We start from the raw sequence: 23,988 nt of genomic DNA on the forward strand, positions 1-23,988 counted from the left end.
ACCCGGGGGACCCGGGGCCCTGGGACCGGCAGGGACAGCCACATGCACGACCGTCCAGCTCAGCACCGGTGCGGCCTCCTACCTGCACAGATGTGTCTGAGTCTGAGGAGGACAGAGGGGCCAGGAGGGACTCGGGGTGGACGAGCCCATCCTGCAGGAGGGACAAATGGGGGTGACCAGTGGGAGACTCTGCGGGAAACGAGGTATCTGGGTCCTCAGATTTGGGGAGTCAGGGGCAGGGAGATAAGGAGACGAGGAGATGGACCAGGAGGCAGCAGTGGGGCCACAGGGGCAGGAATCTGACAGAGGAGGCATCAGGACACGCCACACAGGGACGCCGAGCCCAGATCATTCAGTTCCAGGACAGTGTTGGGTCCTGGAGAAGAGGAAAACGGGAACCTGCACGTCCCATCTCCCTGCACACCCAACCCTGTGGGGCCTCCCAGACCAGGGCTGTGCTGGAGGAGCAGGGACAGGCCCTCCAGGGTGGGGAGGGGCTGGGCATGGTCACATGTCCTCTGGGACTGTGCCCTGGACAACCTCTGGGAAGTGTGCTGGGCGGGGAGGCTGGGGCCTGGGCAGGAGCAGGAGCGGTGGGCCTGGGAATGACCGGGCACGGATAGTCTGTCAATTCAGTTCACTAAGAGACCTGATATTCAGGTTTTATCAAGGTCATTTAAAATTTTCATTTCTTCTCAAATTTACAGACATGTTTTACAATACATCAATAGTGCATTCACATGAGAACAATATGAATTTGCTTAGATAATGATAAATCATAAATAGATTGTGTGTTTCTTATATGTTGATAACCCATTTTGTGTTCAATATTAGAAGAATGACAATGTTTTCTTCCACTTTTTTTTATTTAAACAGATGACGGGTCCAGGAGTGACCAATCTCACGTCCGTGACAGAATTCGTCCTCCTGGGCTTCCCCACCCAGGGGACCATGGGCTTCCTGCACCCGCTGTTCTTCTCCCTGATCTACCTGTGTGCCCTGCTGGGGAACGGGCTCATTGTCCTCATCACCACCCTGGACCGGCACCTCCACACCCCCATGTACTTCTTCCTGAGGAGTCTGTCCTTCACGGACCTCTGCCTCATCTCAGCCACGGTCCCCAAGTCCATTGCCAACTCTCTGAGGCACAGAAGCTCCATCTCCTTACTGGGCTGTGTCGTCCAGGTCTTCATGATGGTTATTTCAGCAGGTGCAGAAATGACCCTGCTCACTGTGATGAGTCTTGACCGCTATGCTGCCATCTGCCAACCCCTGCACTATGAGGTCATCATGAGCAGGGACAGGTGTCTGCAGCTGACAGCTGTGTCCTGGCTGGGTGGGGGTCTCTATGCTGTGATGAACACAGCTGGAACCTTCTCCTTGTCCTACTGTGGGTCCAACGTGGTCCACCAGTTCTTCTGTGACATCCCCCAGTTACTGGCTATTTCCTGCTCAGGAAATTTGATGAACAAACTTGTTGCCATTCTCATTAGTGTGTTTTTGGGTATCTGTTCTTTTATTTTCATTGTAATTTCCTATGTCCACATCTTCTCTGCTGTCAGGAAGATCCCATCCACAGAATGGAAGGCCAAAGTCTACTCCACCTGTCTTCCCCACCTGCTGGTTGTTGTGCTGTATTTCTTCACTGCATGCTTTGCTTATCTAAAGCCAACCTCAGGGACCCCGTCCATGTCTGACCTGGTCATTTCTATGTTCTACACGATGGTGCCCCCCACCTTTAATCCCGTCATATACAGTCTGAGGAACCAAGCCATGAAGTCGGCTGTGGGGAGATTGATGAAGGGCCAATTCTCCAAGATGTGAGATATCACAATCTACAATTACAACACCACATTAATTCAGCTTTTCCCCTCTAAGTCTTACATGTCATCACCTAAGACTATATAAGTATAGTCATCATGTCATCTATATAAGTCATCATGTAAATCTATATAAGTATAGGTTTCTTGCATTAGGATTATTCCCTTGTCACAAATTTATATTCTCATAATCCTCACTATACTCCTGTTTCCTAAATTGCTGCAACCCTTACCCCAAGCCCTCCCTGTGTGATGTTCATAAACTGAATCCAGCTTGTGGTTAAAAATCTTGTTTGGTGTAGAGAGAATATTCTAGAACTCGCATTCACCACCATTTACATAGCGTGAACAGTGGTAAAGGGGTCTGTCCTCAGGACCACATGGCCAGGGGACCACAGTCCTGGGGCTCGGGTCCCTCAGCCAGTGTGTGTCTCCACCGAGGGCCTTGTCCTCGTTGATGGCAGGGGAGACAGAGAGTGAAGCCCCCTGTCCCTCACGATTCCTCATGGTGTATCTTCCTCTAGGAGAAGTTCCAGTTTCTGCTCAAAGGACAAAGGAAACCACACTTGACTCTACCAGAGGTGGAAGGATGGACGCTTCCTTGGTTAGTAGGAATCTATGAGTGAAACCTGGAATGGTTGGAATGTTAATTTCTGTGATGCCTGTTTGGATGCCAATGTGACTGCACCCCTTGATGTGGTGTTTTCAAAATAAAGTTGTATGAATTATCTTTGTAGAACTACATTTCTACGTAAAAGCTTATAATTTGTAACTTGTCATTGTTTTGATTTTTAGGTTCCCTTACTTTTCCAGATTGTATCTTTTTTTTTTTTTAAGATTTATTCATTTATTTGTACAAACACTGGGTACAGTCAGAAGCGCGGGATGGAGAGAGAATTCACCAGAGCCAGAGAGGGGAGCAGAGCAGGCAGAAGGACCGAAGTACACTGCTGAGGGGAGCAGCGGGCGGCAGGAGAGGTCTGCGCGCCATGTGGGACCCTCCTCCGGTGGCCGGGGAGCAGTCGGGGATTGAACTTGCGCTGCAGAGGCCACAGGCAGCCTCGCAACCCAGCGCTCAACTACTGCGCCACTGGGGAGGCCCCTCCAGATTGTATCTTGATCCTCTACCAGGTCTTCTCCACCTTCTTTTTTCTTTTTCTTTTTTTTTTTTTTTTTTTACTTATAAGGATGTTTTAATCTAAGTTGGGGGAAAACAGAAAAGTAAAATTTTTTTAAATGAATTTTATTTTTATATTCCCCATACAATTGCAATACCCTTATTTTGACCCCAATCCCTTCCCTCCCCGCCCCCCACCACCCATGGAGTGTCTCTGGTTCATAGTTGTTTGTTGATTTTGATTTTCACTTTCTTATAGTTATTCATTTTCCTGGTCCCTTATTTAAATTTCCCTGCTATGAGTTACATACACACCATGGAATATTACTCAGCATTCAAAAAAAATAAACACATGCAATTTGCAGCAACATGGATGGCCCTGGAAAGGGATCATACTCAGCGAAATAAGCCAAAAAGAAAAAGAAAAATACCGGATGGTCTCACTTCTCCACCTTCTTGTAGATTACACTTAAGTTCACTTTTCTTCCACTTGGGAACGATGCTATTTTTTTATTATGTAAAACGTTATGCAAACTAAAGCCGGCGTAGTTGCAATTTTTTTACAATCCTACATCCTGCACTGCACATACGGAGGTGAGTTCATATTGTTCCCCTAACAATGGGAACGTAAGCTGGGGGTGACGTTGCTCCTCTCCGGAGCAGTTCACTGTGTCTCCAAACTCTCCTGACCGATGAGCACGTTTTGTCCATGAAACTATTTATGATAATAAAATGTAGTTAATCACAAGACATGACTCGTCCATTCAAATTTCAGAATGAAACCTGCGCTAGAAAATCACTCAAAGTAATATTCATTTCAGTGATAGCATGAGAGCACACGGCCTCCATGGTGGCACAGCAGGTTTAGTGTCATGCTCTGAAGCTGTGCACAGACTCTGCAGTGCGGGCTTGATTCCCGGACGGCCATGGAGAAACCCACATGGTGTGGAAGACCTCTCAGGTCTCCCATTGCTCTCCTCAGCAGTGTCTTCAGTCCATCTGCCTGTTCTGCTCCCTACTCTGTGTCTGGTGAATTCTCTCACCCTCCCGCACATCTGACTATACCCCAGTTCTTGTATAAATAAATAAATCTTAAAAAATAAACATGAGATCACAGTCCCCATCCACTTGGGATATGACGTCATTCCCTGGTCAGATTCCTGTTGATGCATTTTCTATTTTTCCTTGAACAAATCCAGTAAGTGTCTGTGAGAAGGGATCTTTACCATGAGTGATTCACTGCAAGTCACATTAGTTTCATATTTCTTCTTATCGAAGGAGAAGACTCATTTAGAGGTTTTTTAATTTCTTATTTCTTCTTATCGAAGGAGAAGACTCATTTAGAGGTTTTTTTTTAATGTATGTATAAGGAGTGACTTTTATTTATTTATTTTTTAATAATAAATTTTATTTTTATATCACCCATACAATGGCAACCCCCTTATTTTAACCCCAATCTCTCCCCTCCCGCCCCCTACCCCCCATAGAGTGTCTCTGGTTCATAGTTTTTTGTTGATTTTGATTTTCACTTTCTTATAGTTATTCATTTTCCTGGTCCCTTATTTAAGTTTTCTAGATTCCTGCTATGAGTGAGACCATCTGGAATATTTCTTTTTCTGTCTGGCTTATTTCGCTGAGCATGATCCCTTCCAGTGCCATCCATGTTGCTGCAAATTGCATGTGTTGATCTTTTTTGAATGCTGAGTAAAATTCCATGGTATATATGTACCACATCTTCTTGATCCAGTCATCTATTCTTGGGCATTTGGGTTGTTTCCAAAGCTTAGCTATTGCAAATAGTGCTGCTATAAACATAGGGGTGCAGGTGCTCTTTGGAATTGATGTTTCTGTGTCCTTTGGGTAAATACCTAGGAGAGGAATTGCTGGATAATATAGAAGCTCTATGTTTAGTAGATCCGGAAATCTCCACACAGCTCTCCATAGTGGTTGGACCAGTTTGCACTCCCACCAATAGTGCAGAAGAGTTCCTTTTTCTCCACACCCTCACCAACATTTGTTGTTGCTAGTTTTTTAATATGTGCCATTCTTACTGGTGTAAGATGGTATCTCATGGTAGTTTTGATTTGCATTTCCCTGATTACAAGGGATGTTGAACATTTTTTCATATGCCTGTTGGCCATTTGCATTTCCTCTTCAGAGAATTTCTTTTTAGCTCTTCTGCCCATTTTTTTACTGGATTATTTTCTTTGTTGTTGTTGAGTCTCATCAGCTCTTTGCAGATTTTTGTCATCAGTCCTTTATCATTAGTGTTGTGTGCAAAAATGTTCTCCCAGTTGGTGGGGTTTCTCTTTGTTTTTGTTATTGTCTCTTTTGCTGTGCAGAAGCTCTTTAATTTGATGTAGTCCCAGCTGTTTATCTTTGCCTTCACTATCACTGCTTTGGGAGAAGTGTCTGTAAAGATGTCTTTGATGTGCATATCACGTAGTGGTTCGCCTATATTTCCTTCTATGTATTTTATGGTTTCAGGTCTTATGTTTTGTGTATGGTGTGAGGTAGTGGTCAAGCTTCATTCTTTTGCATGTAGCGACCCAGTTTTCCCAGCACCATTTGTTGAACAAGCTTTCTTTGCTCCAATGCATAGTCTTCGCTCCTTTGTCAAAGATTAGTTGAGCATAAATCGGTGGGTTTATTTCTGGATTTTCTATTTGATTCCATTGGTCTGTGTGTCTATTCTTGTTCCAATACCATGCAGTTTTGATGATTATGGCTTTGTAGTACAGTTTGAAGTTTGGGAGTGTGATGCCTCCATTCCCTTCATTTTTTTTTTTTTTTCAGGAGAGCTTTGGCTATTCGGGGTTTGTGGTGATTCCATATGAATTTCATCAATAATTGTTCTATTTTTTTTTAAGAATGACATTGATATTTTGATTGGAATAGCATTGAATCTGTATATTGCTTTTGGTAGGATGACCATTTTAATAATGTTTATTCTTCCAATCCATGAGCAGGGGATGTCTTTCCATTTCTTTGTGTCTTCTTCTATTTATTTTAACAGTGTTTTATAGTTTTCTTTGTATAGGTCCTTTACCTCTTTTGTTAGGTTTATTCCCAAGTATTTATTTATTTTTTTTTTCGATAATAAAAGGGATTTTTTTTTTTTGGATTTCTTCTTCTTCAGATTTATTGTTTGTGTATAGGAAGGTTACTGACTTTTGTGTGTTGATTTTGTATCCTGCCATTTTACTGAACTGATTGATGAGTTGAATTAGTTTTTCTGTGGATTTTTTAGGGTTCTCTATGTATATTATCATATCATCTGCAAATAGTGGTAGTTTGACTTCTTCTTTTCCTATTTGGATTCCTTGTATGTCTTTCTCTTGTTTTATTGCTCTGGCTAGGACTTCCAGTATTATATTGAAAAGCAGTGGGGAGAGTGGACATCCTTGTCTTGTTCTAGATCTTAATGGAAATGCTTTCAGCTTTTCATCATCGATAATGATACTGGCTGTTGGCTTGTCATATATGGCCTTTATGATGTTGAGGTATGTTCCTTGTATCCCAAGAATTTCAAGGGCTTTTATCATGAATGGGTGTTGCACTTTCTCAAAAGCTTTCTCAGCATCTATTGATATTATCTTATGGTTTTTATATTTCTTTTTGTTGATGTGTTGGATAACGTTGATTAATTTTTGGATGTTGAACCATCCTTGTGTTGCTGGCATGAATCCTACTTGGTCGTAGTGAATTATCTTATGGATACATTGTTGGATTCTGATAGCTAAGATTTTACTGAGGATTTTTGCATCAGTGTTCATTAGGGAGATTGGCCTGTAGTTTTCCTTTTTTGTGTTGTCCTTGTTCAGTTTTGGTATTAATGTAATGTTGGCTTCATAGAACGTGTTTGGTATTGTCCCTTCCTTCTCAATTTTTTGGAAGAGTTTGTGAAGGATAGGCACTAATTCATCTCTGAATATTTGGTAGAATTCATGTGTAAATCCATCAGGTCCTGGGCTTTTGTTTTTGGGTATGTTTTTGATTACCATTTCAATTTTGCTGCTTGTAACTGGTCTGTTTTGGTGTTCTATTTCTTCTTTATCTAGCTCTGGATGATTGCAGAGTTGTAGGAATTTGTCCATCTCCTCTAGATTGTTGAACTTGTTTCCATATAACTGTTCATAGTAGTTACTGATAATTCTTTTGATTTCTGCTGTGTCTGTTGTGATTTATCCTCTTTCATTGATGATCCTGTTTATTTGTGCTTTCTCCCTTTTTTTCCTTTCTGAGCCTGGTTAGGGTTTTGTCTATTTTATTGATTTTTTCAAAGAACCAGCTCTTGGTTTCATTGATTTTTTGGAATTTTTTGTTTGTTTGTTTGTTTGTTTGTTTGTTTAAATTTCATTTATTTCTGCTTTGGTTTTTATTATTTCTTTTCTTCTACTGTTTTTTTTTTTTGTGGTTCTTTTTCTTGTTCTTTGAGCTTCGAGATTAGGTTGTATCTTTGAGTTCTTTCTTGTTTCTTTTTTTTTCTTTTTTTTTTGAATAATAAATTTTATTTTTTATAGATTTGCAACCCCCCATTCTAACCCCAATCCCTCCCTTTACGCCCCCCACCCCCAAAAAAGTGTCTCTGGTTCATAGTTTTTTGTTGATTTTGATTTTCACTTTCTTATAGTTATTCATTTTCCTGGTCCCTTATTTAAGTTTTCTAGATTCCTGCTATGAGTGACCTGCACCCCTATGTTTATAGCAGCACTATTTAAAATAGCTAAGCTTTGGAAACAGCCCAAATGCCCAAAAATAGATGCCTGGATCAAGAAGATGTGGTCCATATATACCATGGAATATTATTCGGCATTCAAAAAAGTTAAGCACATGCAATTTGCAGCAACATGGATGACACTGGAAGGGGTCTTTCTTTTTTTCTTGATGTGAGCCTCTATTGCTATATATTTTCCTCTTATTACTGCTTTTGCTGCATCCCATACATTTAGGATATTGGTGTCCTCCTTGTCATTTAATTCCAAGAATTTTTTAATTACTTCTTTGCTCTCCTTGTTATTCCACTGGTCTTCCAGCAGTGTGGTTTTCAATCTCCATGAGGTAGGAGTGTTCCTTACCTTCCTTTTATGTTTTATTTCTAGCTTGATGCCTTCATGGTCAGAAAAGATGGTTGGTATGATTTCAATCTTGGTGTATCTGTTGATGTTTGTCTTGTGTCCCAATATGTGATCGATCCTGGAGAATGATCCATGTGTGCTTGAGAAAAATGTGTACTCCTTTTTTTTGGGTTTAGTGTTCTATAGATGTCTGTTAAGCCCAAGCACTCTAAGTCCTTATTTAGAGCTTTAGTGTCTTTACTTATTTTTGTCTCGTTGATCTATCCATTGTTGTTAGTGGTGTGTTGAAGTCTCCCACTACGTATGTGTTTTCTCTGATGTCTGTTTTCAGAGATGTCAATAGTTGTCTGATATATTTTGGTGCTCCTTCGTTTGGTAAATATATGTTAATGAGTGTTATTTCTTCTTGAAGTATTGTCCCCTTTATCATAATGTAGTGACTGTTGGGGTCTCTTTTTACCTTTTTGAGTTTGAAATCTATTTTATCTGATATAAGTATAGCTGTTCCTGCTTTCTTTTTCGGTCCATTTGCTTGTAGGATTGTTTTCCATCCTTTAACTTTGAGTCTATTTTTATCTTTTGTATCTAAATGTGTTTCCTGGAGACAGCAAAAGGTTGGGCTTTGTTTCTTAATCCAGCCTGCGACTCTGTGTCTTTTTATTGAGGAGTTTAGTCCATTTACATTTAGGGTTAACATTTCTATTTTAGCATCTGTATTTGCCATTGTGTTTGTCTTTCCTCTGATTTTATTTATTTATTCTTTTAATAACATTTTTTTGGCCTTATTTCCTTGTTATCCGTCCCTTTGAGGTTCTGGTTTTAGGACTCCTTGTACTATTTTTTGGAGTGGGGTTTTAGTTGTAATGAAATTCCAGAGTTTCTGTTTGTTTGGGAAGGTCCTTATTCTTTCTTCATAGAGGAAGGAGAGCTTTGCAGGATAAAGTTTTTTTGGTTAGCATCTGTTTTATTGGAGTCTTTTGACTATGTCCCTCCACTCTCTCCTTGCCCGTCGTGTTTCTTCGGATAAGTCTGATGTCAGACTGTTTGGTTTTCCTTTGTATGTTATCTGTTTCTTCCCTCTTGTCAGCTTCATTATTTTTCCCTTGTCCTGGATTCTTGGGAGCTTTACTGTTATGTGTCTTGCTGTTTTTTTTTTTTTTTCTTCCTTTCGTCGTGGAAGTTTGGTGTTCTTCTTGCTTCTTGTATATCAATTTTCAGCTCCTTCTTCACGTTTGGGAAGTTCTCTTCAATTATATCCTGGAATATTTTCTCTGTTCCAACATCTCACTCCTCTCCTTCTGGGATTCCTATAACTCTTACATTCCCTTTCCTCATGGAGTCAGATAATTCCTGAAGTCTTTCTTTGGTCTTTTTCCTTTGTACTTCTCTTTCCTTTCTCTTTTGGTTCTTTTTATGTCTGTGTCTTCAAGAGTGCTTATTCTTTCTTCCATTTCATCTATTCTGCTTTCATTGTTTTTTCCCAGAGTTCTTTAGTGCCTCCATTTATTATTTGATCTCCTGCATTTCCTTTACTTCCCTCTTTATGGACTCAATTTCATTGTTCTGATTGTTGATTATTTTTCTATTATCATTGTTTTCCTTTATAAGTTTTGTCATTTTTTTTTAATGATGACAATTTGAAGTTCTCTTTCTGGAAGGCTCAGAAGTTCTTCCAAGGTACTGTCGTTGCACTCTGGGGGGTGTTTTTATTTTTGTGGTGCACTTTTTTCCTGAGGAGTTGCTAGGTTGCGTGTGGTTCTTCTACTCCCTACTGTCTGTTTTCTAATTTGCCATATGCATTGGCACACTGTGTTTTGGGACTGGCCGGCATCTTGGGTGAATTTCTCCACTCCCCTCTAGCTCCTCCAGGAGCCATATGTCAGTTTCAAACAGTCTTTACTGAAGAAAGGTCCCTGTTCTAAAATGGCGATGTGGGGACACACTCCCTGCGTGCCTGGTCTGCCCCAGCGGTGGGTTCCCGCTCCCCCTCTGGGCTCGGACTGCAGGCCAGAAGGGGCCTGGCATGGGCGAAATTCCTGGCTCCTCCAGGAGCCTTCTGCTGGTTTCAGGCAGTCTTTACTGTAGAAATGTCCCTGTTCTAAAATGGTGAAGTGGGACACACTACCCGCATGCCCGGTCTCGCTCGGGCACACTCTTCTGCGTGTCCGGTCTGACCTATCCGTGGGTGCCCGCTCCACCTCTGGGCTTGGACTGCTGGTCAGAAGTAGCCTGGCGTGGGCAAACTTTGCAACTCACCACTGGCTCCTCTGGGAGCCTTTTGCTGGTTTCAAGCAGTATTTTCTGAATAAAGGTCCCTGTTCTATGGGGTGTTGGCGATTTTTTTCTGGTTGCTAGGTGGCACCAGAGATCTCTCCTAGTGTCCTTGGGAAGATTTTTTTTTTTTTTACCCCGTGGGACAGGAACAGAGTGGGAGTGGTGGGAAAAGCCTCAACGGCTTTGTTTTGCTGTGTCTGCCTTGTGCCCCACCGTTGTGGGGAACCCACAACCCAAATTTCGTGCCCCGGGGCTCAGTTCCAAAGCTCGCAGGTCCAGGATGTGGGCTGCAGCCCAGTTCAGTGTCCGCAGAAATGTCACCTTTTGCACCCCGCTCCAGTTCCTGGGCACCTGGTTTCTGATTACTCAGTGAGGGACATTCACCTCAGTGAGGGCCCCTGCATGCCTCCCCGCAAGCCTAGGTCGCAGGCGCAGGGACCTGGACACCTGTGATCCGCATTTGCTTTTCAAGCATGCCGCTTATATGCGCAAGCTTACCAGCCAGTCCGGGGCTGTGTGCAGGTCTCCGGGGGTCTCTGTTGTTCTCTAATGGCACCTGGAGCCTTTCGCTCACCTCCGTGGCGAATCCTGCAGGGTTCTCCACAGCTCTAGTTCACGGGGTGTGGTGGCTGAAATAGTTGCTTTCCATTCACAGTCCCGCTTGATGCATGGTTTGTTCTTGTTGGTCGTTTTAGTTTGTTTTTTCCTCCTTTCTGTTGGTCGGAGAGTGCTGACTTTGTGTGTGGGGGAGGGGAGCAGGGTTCTGAGCATTCCTCCCTTATAGTCCTCTTTTATGGCAACTTTCTTCTTCAGGTAGTTTGCTGGAATCATACATTTATCTTCCGTGTCCCAGTTCTCACTGGGACCTGACACTTTTCCTCCCTATTAACTTTTTTTTAATGGGAGATCTTACTCGCAGGATTTCCTCACCACCATGTTGATCCACCTCTTCCTCTGTAGGAAATCTTTTTACTGTAAGTCAACCCTCACTGTCCATCAGAGGACCCATGCAGGAGAGAAGCCCTATGAATATCAACAGTGCAGAAAAACATTCTCCTGGAAGTCACACCTTAGCATACATCAGAGAACCCACACAGGAGAGAAACACTATGAATGTCAAGAGTGTAGGAAACCATCATGAGGGCTCTGACCTCACACACTCCCGCTTCCAGCCCCCCCCCCCGCATGACCCTCACCCCTCCACCACTCTTCTCGGCTGCGTCTCCCCTTGGCGGGGTTGACCCGACCCTCGGCCCCGGCTCCATACCCCCTGCGCCCCTGGCAGGTCCTGGGGCCTCCACCCCCCATTATCCTGCATGGGCAGCACCGGCTCCCAAATCCAGCCACCAGGCGGCGCGCCACGTCTTGGTGCCTGGTTCCCCCACGAGCCTGTCCGTCCTTGGCCTCGCACTGCCCTTGCGTATAGACGTCAAGTCCCTGAGCGCCTACGCGGGAGCGGAAGTGGTGGAAACGCAGAGCCGGGAGCACCCGCCCTGGCACAGTGGGCCGCGGACCAAGGAGGGAGCAACCCAGAGGGCAGCGCGCAGGCGGGAAGAGGCAGGGAATAATGGGGGAGCGGAATGCCCCGTCTCTCCCTGTGGGGGGCAGCGGGTTTTGGGCCTGCGTGGTCGCGGGTGAACAATCCTCGCGTGTTTTCAGTCTCGGGGTCACAACTTGCTGTTTAAATGCTGTGGAAATTCTACGTTAATGGTGTCGTGGGAGATGCGGGGTGTTTCCCTCCGTTTAGTTTGATTTCCTGAGGTTCAGTGCAGCAGGACGGGTGGGGCCACCCCGTGAGCAACAGGGGCTCTCCCGCTGGCCCGGCCCTGGGCCCGCCCCGGCACCCGCCCCTGCAGCCCTGGCCCTGTGCCCGCTCTCGCCTCCCCCGCTGCTGGAGTCTCCTTGGCACTCGCTGCTGCAGACTCGGGGTGAAGCTCTTGCCTGCGGGAGCCCATTTTCTTCAGGAACCACCCGGAGCAAGAGGGAGGTGAGGACAAGTCGCTGCCGGTGGCTGGTGCAGAGCGGGCCAGTCAGGGAACCCGGGGCGGGGCAGCTGGGGGGCAGAGCTCTGCGCGGGTCATTTTGGGTCCTGGAGGAACATGGGGTTCAGGTAGTTCCTGAGCGTGAACCCTTGAGTGGCCAGCACCCCTGATGGAAAGCGCGTCCCCCGTGTTTGCTCCCAGTGCCTCCCTGCTGCACTGATCAACCCTGGGTTGGGTTTGCCGGGCTCCCCGCTGTGTTCCACTGATTTGTGTGTTTAATTTCTGTGAATATATTTTGGGGAATTATAAGTTTACATGTTGTAATCCTCTCTGGGGCTGACACCCCCTCCCCACACCAGGTCCAGCAGACATGAGGGCAGAGTCGTGTCAAAGTCTCCTAGGGGCACAAGTTCTGACCGAGGGGATTGCTGGTGCCTGTGGCTCTGCATTTCTCACAAGGGGTCTGAGATGTTGCCCCTGCTGGTCTTGGGCCCACATGTGAGGGCTGCAGCGCTGCTTCCCTGTTGTGCAGCTGACGAGGTCCTTCAGAGTCTGGAAGAGGGATCTTGGACCCCTGAACATTGCCTCAGGAGGCAACTTTGCACTCTCCCTTGAAGAGAATCCAGTCTTCCCTGAGTCTTGAGTGACCAGGAGCCACACAGCCTGCCACACGCTGGCTACAGTGTTTTTTAAATGGGTTATTATTAACTGGCTCCATGCAGTGAAAGCAGTGGCCCTCTCTGTGTTACTAAAGGACACACCCAACAAACCTTTCAGCAGGGTCAGCTGGGCGCTGTCACTAACAGGGAAGGAAACTTTCTAAATGGGGAGCAACTTTGACACTGAATGGTTCTATTCTAATATCTTGAGATCTTTTCTGTATAGATGGTGCTAAAAGGATCCCTCCTATTTCAAGGATTAAGTAAACCACAATGAGTCATGGGAACTGGATATTTTGAAGAAAACCCCCTTTATGTGTCTTTTTTAAAGATTTTTTTAAAGCTATTTATTTATGCAAGCACTGGGGCACAGTCAGAAGCATGGGAGGTTGAGAGAATTCACCAGAGCCAGAGCGGGAAACAGAACAGGCAGACTGACAAAATACACTGCTGAGGGAAGCAGTGAGCATGGCAGGAGAGGTCTGTTGCACCATGTGGGACCCTCACCGGGGGCCAGGGATCAAACTGGCGCTGCAGAGGCTGCGGGCAGCTTCGCAGCCCAGCACTCAGCTGCTGTCCCACTAGGGGAGGCCCTTTTTTAAAGCTTTTTTTTTTAAATGCATAGAAAACTGGGGTGCAGGCCAGATGTGTGGGAGAGTGAGAGGATTCACCAGAGACAGAGTAGGGATCAGAACAGGAGGATCTTCCGAGATACCCACATGACACGGCAGACCTCTCCTATTTCCTGCTGCTCCCCTCCAGCAGTGTATTTTGGTCCATCTGCCAGTTCTGCTCCTCACTCTCTCTCTGGTGAATCTTTTCACCCTGCAGCGCCTCTGGCCTGCACCCCGGATCTTGTATAAAAATAAATCAGTCTTTAAAAATAGCATTTTCTCTAACTGTTTCTCTAACACAGCAGGCTTAATTGCTGCACCTACCAGAGAAAGTTCCTGGAAATCTATTCTAGATCTGGTGAGGAGGGGATGCCTCTGCAATGCCAGCAGTGTTTTTTCAGGATGAGACTCCCCTTTAAGAGCATTTATTTATTTATGTTGTTTTAGGGTCTTTACTGTCCTTCAAAACCATCTCTTTTTTTCTTCTTTTCTTACATCCTTGTTCATTTTTGTCTAGTTACTGCTATCTCCCCCAGGGGTGGTCCCCATAATGTTCCCACCACCATAGCAGCTGTGACCCATCACCACAATCTATTGTGCTCTTCCCTCCCCTCTGTTTAGCCCCATCCATCCCTCTCCCTGCTGGATCCTCAGCTCTTGGTCAGCCTGCTAGGGTTGTCTTTTTCTTTAATTTTGTTCAGATTCTCTGTATTTCCCATCTGATATTTCTTCTCCTGATTTATTGTGGCCAGCATAATACCTTACAGCTCCATCCATATTACCACAAGTGGCATGAATTTGTCTGTTTTCATTGCTGAGTAATATTGTCTTGTGTATCTACACCACATCATTTTGATCCATTCATCTGTTTTGTGACATTTGAGTTGTTTCCATGTCATGGCTATTGAAAATAGTTCTCCAGTAAACAAAGGAGTTCAGGTTTCCTGAGTTTTTTTTTTTTTTTTTTTGTCCCTTGGGTAGATTCCTCGGAGTGGACTCACTGTCACTGGATCATATGTAGACCCATTTTCAGTGTTCTGAGGAACCTCCACACAGCCGTCCATAGTGGCTGGACCATTTTGCCTTTCCAACAGCAGGGTAGGAGACTCCCTTTTCTCCACTGCTCCTCCAGCATTTGTTGTTTGCAGGTTTTTTTTTTTTTAATGTGGAGCATTCTTACTGGTGTGAGGTGGCATCTCTGTGGTTTTGATTTGCATTTCCTTGATACTAGTGATGCTGAACCTTTTTTCTCTGCCTGTTGGCCATTTGCATTTCTTCTTTCGAGAAGCGTCCTTTAACTTCTGCCCATTTTTTGGACTGGATTTTTGTTTTTTTGAGTTGTGAAAGCTCTTTGTAGATCTTTGATATCAGTCCCTCATCTGTCATATGGTTTGCAAATATTTTCTCCCATTCAGCGGGGTGTCTCTTTGTTTTGATTATTGTTTCTTGCTGTTCTGAAGATTTTTATGTTTATGGAGCTCCAACTGTTTACATTTTACATTCTCCTTTGTCTTCTTTGCTTCTGGAGAAGAATCCTTAAAGACGTTCCTGAGGATTGTGTCATGGAGTGTTTGACTGCGTTCCCTTCTGTGTATTCTATGGTGCCAGGTTTCACATGCAAGTCTTTCATCCACTTGAGTTGGTTTGTGTGTACTGTGAGGTAGTGGTCTAGTTCCATTCTTTTGCATGTTGCAATCCAGTTTCCCCAGCACCATTTATGGAAGAGGCAATTCTTTTTCCAATATATATTATTTGCTCCTGTGTCATAGGTTAGTTCCTCATTGTTCTCTGTGTCTGTTTATGTTCCAATAAAGATTTCATTATAACAGCTTTGTAATATTGTTTGATGTCTGGGAGTGTAATACCTCCTTTCTCCACCACACCTTTTATTCAGAACTATCGCTACTAGAGGTTTTTGTGATCCCATGTGAATTTGAACCAGTTTGGTTCCATTTCATTGAAGAACACCACTGTAATTTGTATTGGAATTGCATTGAATCTGTAAATTGCATACAAATGGGAAGTCCCACCTAGGTTTGTTTTGTTTTTCCAATTATGGAGCTTTCATAAAACAGAGTGTTAATAAAAAAGTAGGTTTTATTTTCTATAATTTCTAAAAAGGTGTTATTTTCTATAAATTCTAAAACAGACAAAGTAGGTCTGTTGTCTAGAGATGAAGAAAGAATGTTTCAGATTGAACGACAAAGGCATTTTATCAGGTAATAGATGACGAGTTTCTGATCGTATAATATTCGGCTATTCTTCCACTTTTCTGTGGCTGAAACTAAGTAAGTTCATCCTTTTCTCATCTGCTTTATGTGCCACTAGAGAAAATGTTGCACTCAAGTGACATAATTGCAGGATAGTGCCAGTGTGCTTTATAAAGCAATGAAAGAGATGAATTAATTCAGGAAATTCAAAACATGCAACTTTAAAACAGGAAATTGATAATGAATTTAGAGCCACGTCTCTGGTCACCTGTGCCTGTGAAATCCACGATCCTCGATTGTGGGCTGGTCACCAGCCGCTGGACAAGGCAGGGGCAGACTCACTCATCCGTAGACTGTCCTTTCTGAACCTGGGCCTGGGGTCTGAATTTGTACCTGGCAAGAAAGGGCATGTCACTGCTGTCCTGGGCGGGCTGGTTCATGTCCCCGTTTCTTTGACTCCTGGGGAGAAGAAAGGGAGGAACCATATGTTTCCCGAGGGCTCTCTGTATTCCTTCCCTCGGTCCTCGCTCCCTCACAAAAGACAACCTGTTGTGTCATGTCATTTATTTACAGCCTCAAAAACCTCTTCAGTGGCTCCCACTATCCACACTCAGGCTAAAGTCCAAGCATCCAGACAAGATTGTGAGATTCTTGCCATCGGCTCCCGCTGTCTCAGGCCTGTGGCCCCTCTCTGACGACCTCCTGTGTCAGGTGCCCCTTCCAGGGAAAACTGTGGCATCTCAAGCTCCCTGTCACAACTCTTGCAGCATCTGTTGAAGTTCCCTGTGTCCCTTATGCCTCCTGAGGGTGCTCTGAGCTGTGAGCTCAGCTCAGCTCATGTCCTTGGCATCTAGCATACAGTGGGTGCTTGGCAACAACAGGTGAAGGGGTCGTGTCTACCTGCTGAGTCGAGGGGATACTGGAAACTGAGGCTCTGGTATAGGAGGAAAAACCTATATCCCCCACCCCGGGCCTACCAGAGCCTAGAACCTTCTATTTTGGGAGAGGGGGTCGTCTCGGTGCTCTTGTCAGTCAGTTCCTCTCTCTCCTTATTCAATGTAGGTGGAAGCGCAGACCTGGGGGGGAAGTGCTGGTGCAGCCCTGCCCAACTCTCTCAACTGTCAGGGTCCTCGGAGCCAGGAATGACCCTGCCAGGCGGGCACTAATCCATCGTGGACAGAGGGGAGGGTGCAGTTGTCGCATCCCCAGGGCGGGGCTTCCAGCCATGGGGAGGACAAAGGTGCTCAGAGAGTCTGTGCAGCTTCTGTCCCAGGCAGTGACCAGCTCCAGTGGGACCCGGGATGTGGTGGACACAGTTGCAGGGCGAGGCTCCTGGGTGGACCACGGTGAATTTATACCTTGTTCCATTGTATCCTCTGCTCAGAGCACTCAGAGCACAGCAGTGATCAGACCTTCCCATGCCCGTGGGTCTCCTGGGGATCCCCTCACAGTGTGGGTTCTGACCCAGTGGGGTGCTCAGGAATGAATCCGGACCTCTGTGCTCCTCCATGACCAAAACACAACCTGCCTGAGCCTGGTGGTTTTCCACATCCAGCCCTCCCTACCCTGTGTCCTCCCGATCATTGCCCCCCTCACTCTGTCTCTGGTGGATCCTCTCACTGTCCACAACCCCTGCATTGCTGGTCTGTACCCCAACTCTTATATGCATAAATAAATAAATCTTTAAAAAAAAAAAAACTCTATAAGACCACAAACGATGCTGACTTGAGGTCAGAACCTGTCCTGGTAGACAATTTCTATGCTCTGGGTGACATTTATGCTTGCTGTCTGCATCTCAGGGGAGGATTTCTCTTTACCCTCCCTGGACTCTAATATGTACAAGGCAAGGCCATGTCTTTCAGGTTTTGTTTCCTGTACTAAGCACCTGCTGTGCTGGGCTTGCAGAAGGAATCATACATGTTTGTTAATGGCATTATATCCCATTCACTCATCCCATCTATACTGATCAGTATCAGTCAGTATCAAAATGCATGTATCATGCAAGAGAGAAAAACAGACCCCAGAGTACAAGGCAGAGATGGTTTGAAATCCAAAGTGCTTTGGTGAACCTCATACAAAAGCATCAGGTGTGAGTCATAGATGAATTTACAGGGACCCCTGATTCCTGGATTTGCACTACCCCACTCAAGTCTATACTACTTGTATGAGCCCTTTACAGAAATAACGTGAACTTTTTAAATTGTTCTAAGTATACATATAAAGGCTATTTCTCTGCCCTATGCACCAAAGCGAACTTGTCTTCCTCGGCATCAAATGCTTCATGTCCGTCCTCTCTGAGAACAAATTTAACTTCAGTAGGTAAACCTTTAACTCTCTGGCTCTGGGTTTTATTTTCCTAACAATTAAGCTGCCATTTCATACTGTCCACAGTCTTCCACTTCTTTCATTTTTGGAGTATATCAAGTTGGGATAAATTATAAATTTGACTCACTCAAGATACCAACTGAAATCATTATTCTATTTTATCAGTGTCCAGAATGTAAACAAGCAGGGCAGATATGTTCTTCAATAAAATCAGTGTTATGTAATGGAAGGCTGTGATTGCTTAGTATAATAAAACTGCAAGCAGGGTGACCATGTGGTGTCAGTCACAGAACCTAATGCAGACACAAAAATAGAGTCTCAATGGGCGGGACTAGATCTAGAGAGCACAGATGTTTTGGTGGAGGGACATTCATTATCTACTGAGTGTTTGGTGTCCTGAGTCCACCTGGGGCAGGCTTTCCTTGGAAGCATGAAGTTGTCTATCAAAGTCTTGCTCTGGATGTTTCACCTGAAGCCCAGCTTCCCCTTTCTCACCCCCATTCTAATTCAGCCCCCATTGTGTCCCACTTTGCCCAAGGCAGTCCTGGGAAATGATTCAATTCCTTCAGGAAACCCATCGTGTTGTAGAAGAGATGAGGTCTATTACCTTGAATCTGTAGGTGACAGTGGGTGCCAGCACTTGATGTTAATGAATTTTGAGTGCACAGCTGGAAAAGGAAGTGTGCTAATTAGCCCTGACTTAATGGATGCTGGACTAGGTAGTGTTATATAATCACCATCTCTGGTGCAGTCCTCATTTAAAGCTGAATGCATTTTAAGCACGTAGGGCCCCTCGCATGATTTTTATTAACATCTCTAGTTTTTTCAGGTTTATTGTCTTTTTATTGTATTTAGTTGTTTTGGTTTACAAAGTAATTATGGTCTCCAAAAATGAATTGAGTTATGCATGAGAGGCAATACGGAGGCTGAGTGAAGACACTGGGCTCACCGCCACCATAAACTCACAACACTGTGCAGGACAACATTGATGCCCCTGAAAGAGAAATGGTTGACCAGGGCACACACCAGGAGCAGGGACCAATGGCAAGAAACTGGAAAATTTTTAACTGACCTGCACCTACAGTTATACTGGAGCAGATTTAAACCCCCTACAGATGTGGACTCGGGCACACAAGCCACATTAGGACGTTTGTAGACTCAGAACTTCCCTCAGTGCTGGGTTCAACCCGCTGGGCCATCCGGGAGGCCCCATTTTTGAAGATACCATACCAATTCTTTGCAGCTCGGAGTGTCTTTCTGATGGTACAAAGTTCATGAATACTTCATACCTATAGAAGCACACACTTGCCACACTCATGTAGACTCACATTCACACACTTGAACACAGTGCAAGACATACACATACACCTAAAGAAAATAGTACAAATATCTTATTCCATACTCACTGCTTGTTCTGCTTCACACTCCTGTGTCGCTGTCTTATTAGCATGTAACCCCTCTGACTTTTCTAAAATTTTCTAAATGATTTCCAAAATTTTCTAAATTTTCTAAACTTTTCACTGCTTATTACAAGAATGTTAAAGGATTTTTAGTTCTCTGACGTCTGATGTGTTGGAAGTGTGGGTGCAGTCATAAACGGGGAGCAAACACGGTCGGTTTCAAACACCAGTTTAATGTGTCCTGGGATAGACATTTAAACTAAACCATCCATTTCAGACTGTCTCCTCCAGGTGGAGAAAGAGCGTCCAGATGCCTCCACGCCCCAGTGCCCCGCAGGTAGAGCAGGTCACCTGGAGGTGCCCCTGCAATGGGAACCAGTGTGTCCACGGTGACCGCCTCCTCACACCCTCTGGGACCTGCGTGGGAAGAGCAGAGCCAGTGAAGCCCAAGCACAGAGGAGGATCTTTCCTTAGTGACATCCCCCAGAAGTGCTGCAGGGACTCAGATGCGACAAAGTGCAGATGGAAAACAGGAGGCCCTACCGAGGCACCACTCAATGGTGGGTGAGCGATTCTCCAACTTGGAATCTACGTTGTGAAAAGGGGCCCAGTCCACGGGGACTTCTTACCATGGATGTCATTCCCTGACAGCGCCAGTCAGCCTGAAGAGCTCCTGCATTGTCTGTACCATCCGGGTGCCCAGGGGCCACCAGCAGGGCCCTCACGGGATAGAACCTAAGATAGGGAAGCAAATCCCTAGGGTCCCAGCCTCTGGCCACACACCTCCAGTGCCATCCCGGGCCCTGCACCTGCTCAGCTGCCCCAAGCCCTCCTCTCCCCCCTTCCTCCACTCTGTTCCCCTCCAGGTGCTTCACCAGACCCGTTGCCCTCAGGGACCTTCACCTGCTCCTGGGACTGTTTTGCTTGCGGACGTCTGTGCTCCACGCCTATGGTCTCATGCTGCTCCTGGCCCCTCTGGCTGAGCCCAGACCCTGACCCCTCTCCGGGGCCTCGGCCTCCGCTGGTGTGCTCCTTTCACCATGGCCACTGGGTGGCTGCCCTGGAGCGGGGAAGTGAATTCTGGGGAGGTGCTGGTGAGGATCCTAATCCCCAGCAGGGTGAACTGTGGATTGTTGTTTTCCTCCGAAGGGTACACAGCAAATGCAACATTTTAAAATCCTATTAAGGAGTCCTCGAGCTCTGGCCTTGTAGCCTCTGAAGGAATGAAGGGTGGAATGGGAATTGTGTTCATGGCCCAGTGTCTGCAGGGGCCACCATTCTTGGGGGAGGTGTTCGGGTGGTGCTGGGGGGCTAGGCTGGAGGTCTTCCTGCTGGTTTCCTTGCCCCCCTCCAGCTGGGGGCCTGGCAAGGTGGTGCTGGGCCGCAGGGCTTCCTCCTGCAGGGGGCCTGGCAGTGAGATGGTGTTGGGCCCCTAGGCTTCCCGCAGCATGGGCCCTGAACTGGAGGCCATGCAGGGCTTCCAGGCGTCCGGCATCAGGGGCCCTGAGCTGGGGACGGAGCTCCGCATGCCGGTGTCCTCCTGCGGGATGCCTGTCCTGGAGGTGGTGGTGGGCTTCTGGGCATCTTGCTTTGGTAACACTCCCACCTTTAATGTCTCGTGCACCGAGACCTCAGGCTGCAGATGGTCTTCTGGCATCAGGAAGCAGTGGGCCCCATCGGGACTCATGCGCTTGGGGGAGATGGCAGGTTCCGGCCCCTCCTCATCTGCCCGCTGCCTGGATAGCAGCATGAGGTAGGTCCCCATCACATCATCGTACCTGGCCTCCAAAAGCACCATGTTGATGACCTCTTTCCCCAACCCAAGGTGGTCCATGGTTTCCATTGTGGCCTTGTGCTGGCCCGGGGTTGGCTCAGGGCAGGGCAGAAGTCCATTTGTCAGCCCCACCCAGCGGTGCTTGAAGATGCTGTACAGGGTGCTGCAACTCTGGGGGTCGAGCATCACCATCTTCCTCAGTAGGTCCTGGCACTGCTGGGAGAGGTAGTGTGGCTCGTGGTAAATGCCACTCAGCACCCTGGCCTGCAGCTCCCCGAAGCTGTTGCCCTCGAAGGGCAGCTCCCCGGTGACCACGTCGTAGAGGACCACCCCCAGGCTTCAGACGTCTGCCGCGGGGCCACTGTACTCCTGGCGACGGAAGAGCTCGGGGGCCCGCGAACTCCGGGCTGCCGCAGGGGGTCTTGAGCAGCGCCGTCCTGGAGAACTGGGCGCTGAGCCCAAAGTCTGCTAGTTTTATGTTTCAGTGCCGGTCCAAGAGCAGGTTCTTTGGCTTCAGGTCCCGGTGCGCCACGCCCCGGGCATGGCAGTGGCTGAGCGTGGCGAGGATCTGCCGGAAGAGGTGGCGCACCTCCATCTCCACCAGGCGCCCGCACCTGCACAGGTAGTCCTCCAGGTCGCCCCCCTGCGCATGCTCCAGGACTAGCAGCACCTCGTCCTCGGTGTCCACCACCTGGGAGAGCTTGAGAAAGTTCGGGTGCCGTAGGACTTTCATGCAGGCCACCTCACGGGCCAGGAACTTGTCGCGGTTGCCGCCCTTGGGCACGATCTTTATAGCCACCTCCATGCCCGTGGGCAGGTGCAGCGCCAGCTTGACCTTGGCGTACGCACCCTCTCCCAGTTTGCGGAGCATCACATACTGTCTCAGGGCCATTCCCTGGGCAGAAGGGCGCATCCGGGCAGTGAGGGCGGACCCGCTCTTACGCTCGCAGGCCCTGGCTGTCTAGAGCCCTTGGCACTAGCTCCACTACTCGATTAACAAGTGCACTATTAGCCTAGAGCTAGTAGTACGTGAAAAGGATCCCAAAACTAACTAAATGCTCCCCACGCTCACTACTCTACCGAAACACTAAGGACGCTAACTTACTGCTAACAGAAATACTAACTATGCTAACCTAACTAGGATACTATTACTAACTAACTAACTAACTACACACTCAAAAATGAAAACACACAACCAAAAAATTAACAAAGATAAATATTTAAAAATATAATAAAAAAACAATAACAAACTAACCACTAAAGTTAAAAAGAACACAGAGAAAACAAACCACAAACGAACAAAGAACAATTACAAACTAACAACTAAAATAAAAAAAAAGAAGACAACAAAGGGGAAAAACAACACACAAAAAAATAACAACACGAGGGAAAATGGGGGAAATAAAAAAATAAGAAAAAAAAATTAAAATAATGAAAAATAAAATAAGCAAATAATAAAACAATAAAGGAAAATAAAAAAAAAAATAAAAATAAAGAAAATAAAGAAAATAAAATAACTAAAATAAATAGCTAAAATAAATAACTGAATAAGAAATAAACAAAGCAAAAGCAATCCAATCCACCAACACGCCTCTCTCTCCCTCCGAGTCCACCATCACGATCCCAACAATCCTTGATCTACCTTCACAGTTGCGGGCTGCGCGGGGCCTTAAGTAGGCTCCGCGGGTGACGTCACAGAGCTCTTTGTGGCGTCAGAGCAGAGGCCACGCCCCCGGCAGTGGGCACCCCGGGGGCCATTCAGCCTTCACGGGACAGCACCCGCCAAGAGGTGTGTGGACAGACTCCCTGGAGACTGGATTCAACCCCGTTCCAGAAGCCCGCAGGGTGTTGGTGAGGCCAGGTCTGTCGCGAGCGACCTGTCCCAGGTTTCGGCTTTTAGTGTCTCTGCACAGTCCCGCTCAAACCCTGATGCGTCTCACAGGACACGACACATCCACGGGCACAATAAACGACACCATGTTGGGAGCATGAGACGCGACAGAGTCCGCTCTTCACACCCCGACACTGAAAACTCTCTGGGACATGGTTCCCCCGTTTGGCCGACGAGCTGCGTGTGCCCCTCGGCGTCCTCGCAGGCCGGAGGCCAGGGCGGCTCCCAGAGCGGCAGATGCTGTAAAGCAGGCCCTGGAGGGGGTGTCCACGCCCCCCCCTGCCCCCCGTGCTGTGGGGACACCCCCTGACCTGACTCAGCCGGGGCTGGGGGCAGCTGGGGCCGGTCAGCTCCCCCCGAGATTTCTGGCTTAGAAATATCTGCGTCTGGGGCTCCCGTTGGCGCAGCGGGTTGAGCGCAGCGCTGTGGAGCTGTCCGCACCTCTGCAGCACCGGTTCGATTCCCGGCCTACCAGGGAGGCGAGCAGACCTCTTCTTTCCCGCCTGCTGCGCCCCTCAGCAGTGTATTTTTTCAGTCTGCCTGTTCTGCTCCCCGTTCTGTCTCTGGTGATTTCTCTCACCCTCTCGCACCACTGGCCTGTATCCCGGTTCTTGTATAAATATATCTTTTTAAAAGACTATTTAAAGGCTGAGAAACCGCTGGGGGTTCCCTCTGCCAATGACTGTGGCCTCTGGCTCTGACGCCACAAAGTGCCCTTGTGACGGCACCACCGGCAACGCCTACATCAGGCCCGCCCGGACTGCGCCTGTGTCCTCAGGAGCCAGGAAGCTTTGTTGGAGACACAGGAAAAGGTGTGTGTGAGTGTGTGTTTGTGTGTGTGTTT

The 23,988-nt window shown here is 46.7% G+C and overlaps 1 protein-coding gene across 1 annotated transcript; it reads right to left on the reverse strand.

Moving 5' to 3' along the window:
* Window positions 1-19,608: 19,608 nt before the first annotated feature.
* On the reverse strand, window positions 19,609-22,166 carry LOC129146201 (serine/threonine-protein kinase MARK2-like). Its single transcript, XM_054697766.1, has 4 exons — window positions 21,742-22,166; window positions 20,383-21,590; window positions 20,109-20,214; window positions 19,609-19,896 (listed from the first exon to the last, which is right to left on the reverse strand). Exons 1-2 carry the CDS (start codon window positions 22,164-22,166, stop codon window positions 20,912-20,914), a joined length of 1,104 nt encoding a protein of 367 aa, XP_054553741.1. The 3' UTR covers window positions 19,609-19,896; window positions 20,109-20,214; window positions 20,383-20,911.
* Between the last annotated feature and the right edge of the window lie 1,822 nt (window positions 22,167-23,988).

Source organism: Talpa occidentalis, unplaced genomic scaffold (assembly GCF_014898055.3).
Source record: "Talpa occidentalis isolate TD23 unplaced genomic scaffold, MPIMG_talOcc4v2.1 talOcc4.18, whole genome shotgun sequence".
NCBI lineage: Eukaryota > Metazoa > Chordata > Mammalia > Eulipotyphla > Talpidae > Talpa > Talpa occidentalis.

Excerpts from the sequence above, each read along its gene's own strand:
- LOC129146201 (XM_054697766.1), bottom strand. The coding sequence starts at position 22,166 with ATGCGCCCTTCTGCCCAGGGAATGGCCCTGAGACAGTATGTGATGCTC. Across the intron at positions 21,591-21,741 it reads AAGAACCTGCTCTTGGACCG|CCTGGGGGTGGTCCTCTACG; the intron begins GCACTGAAACAT and ends AGACGTCTGAAG.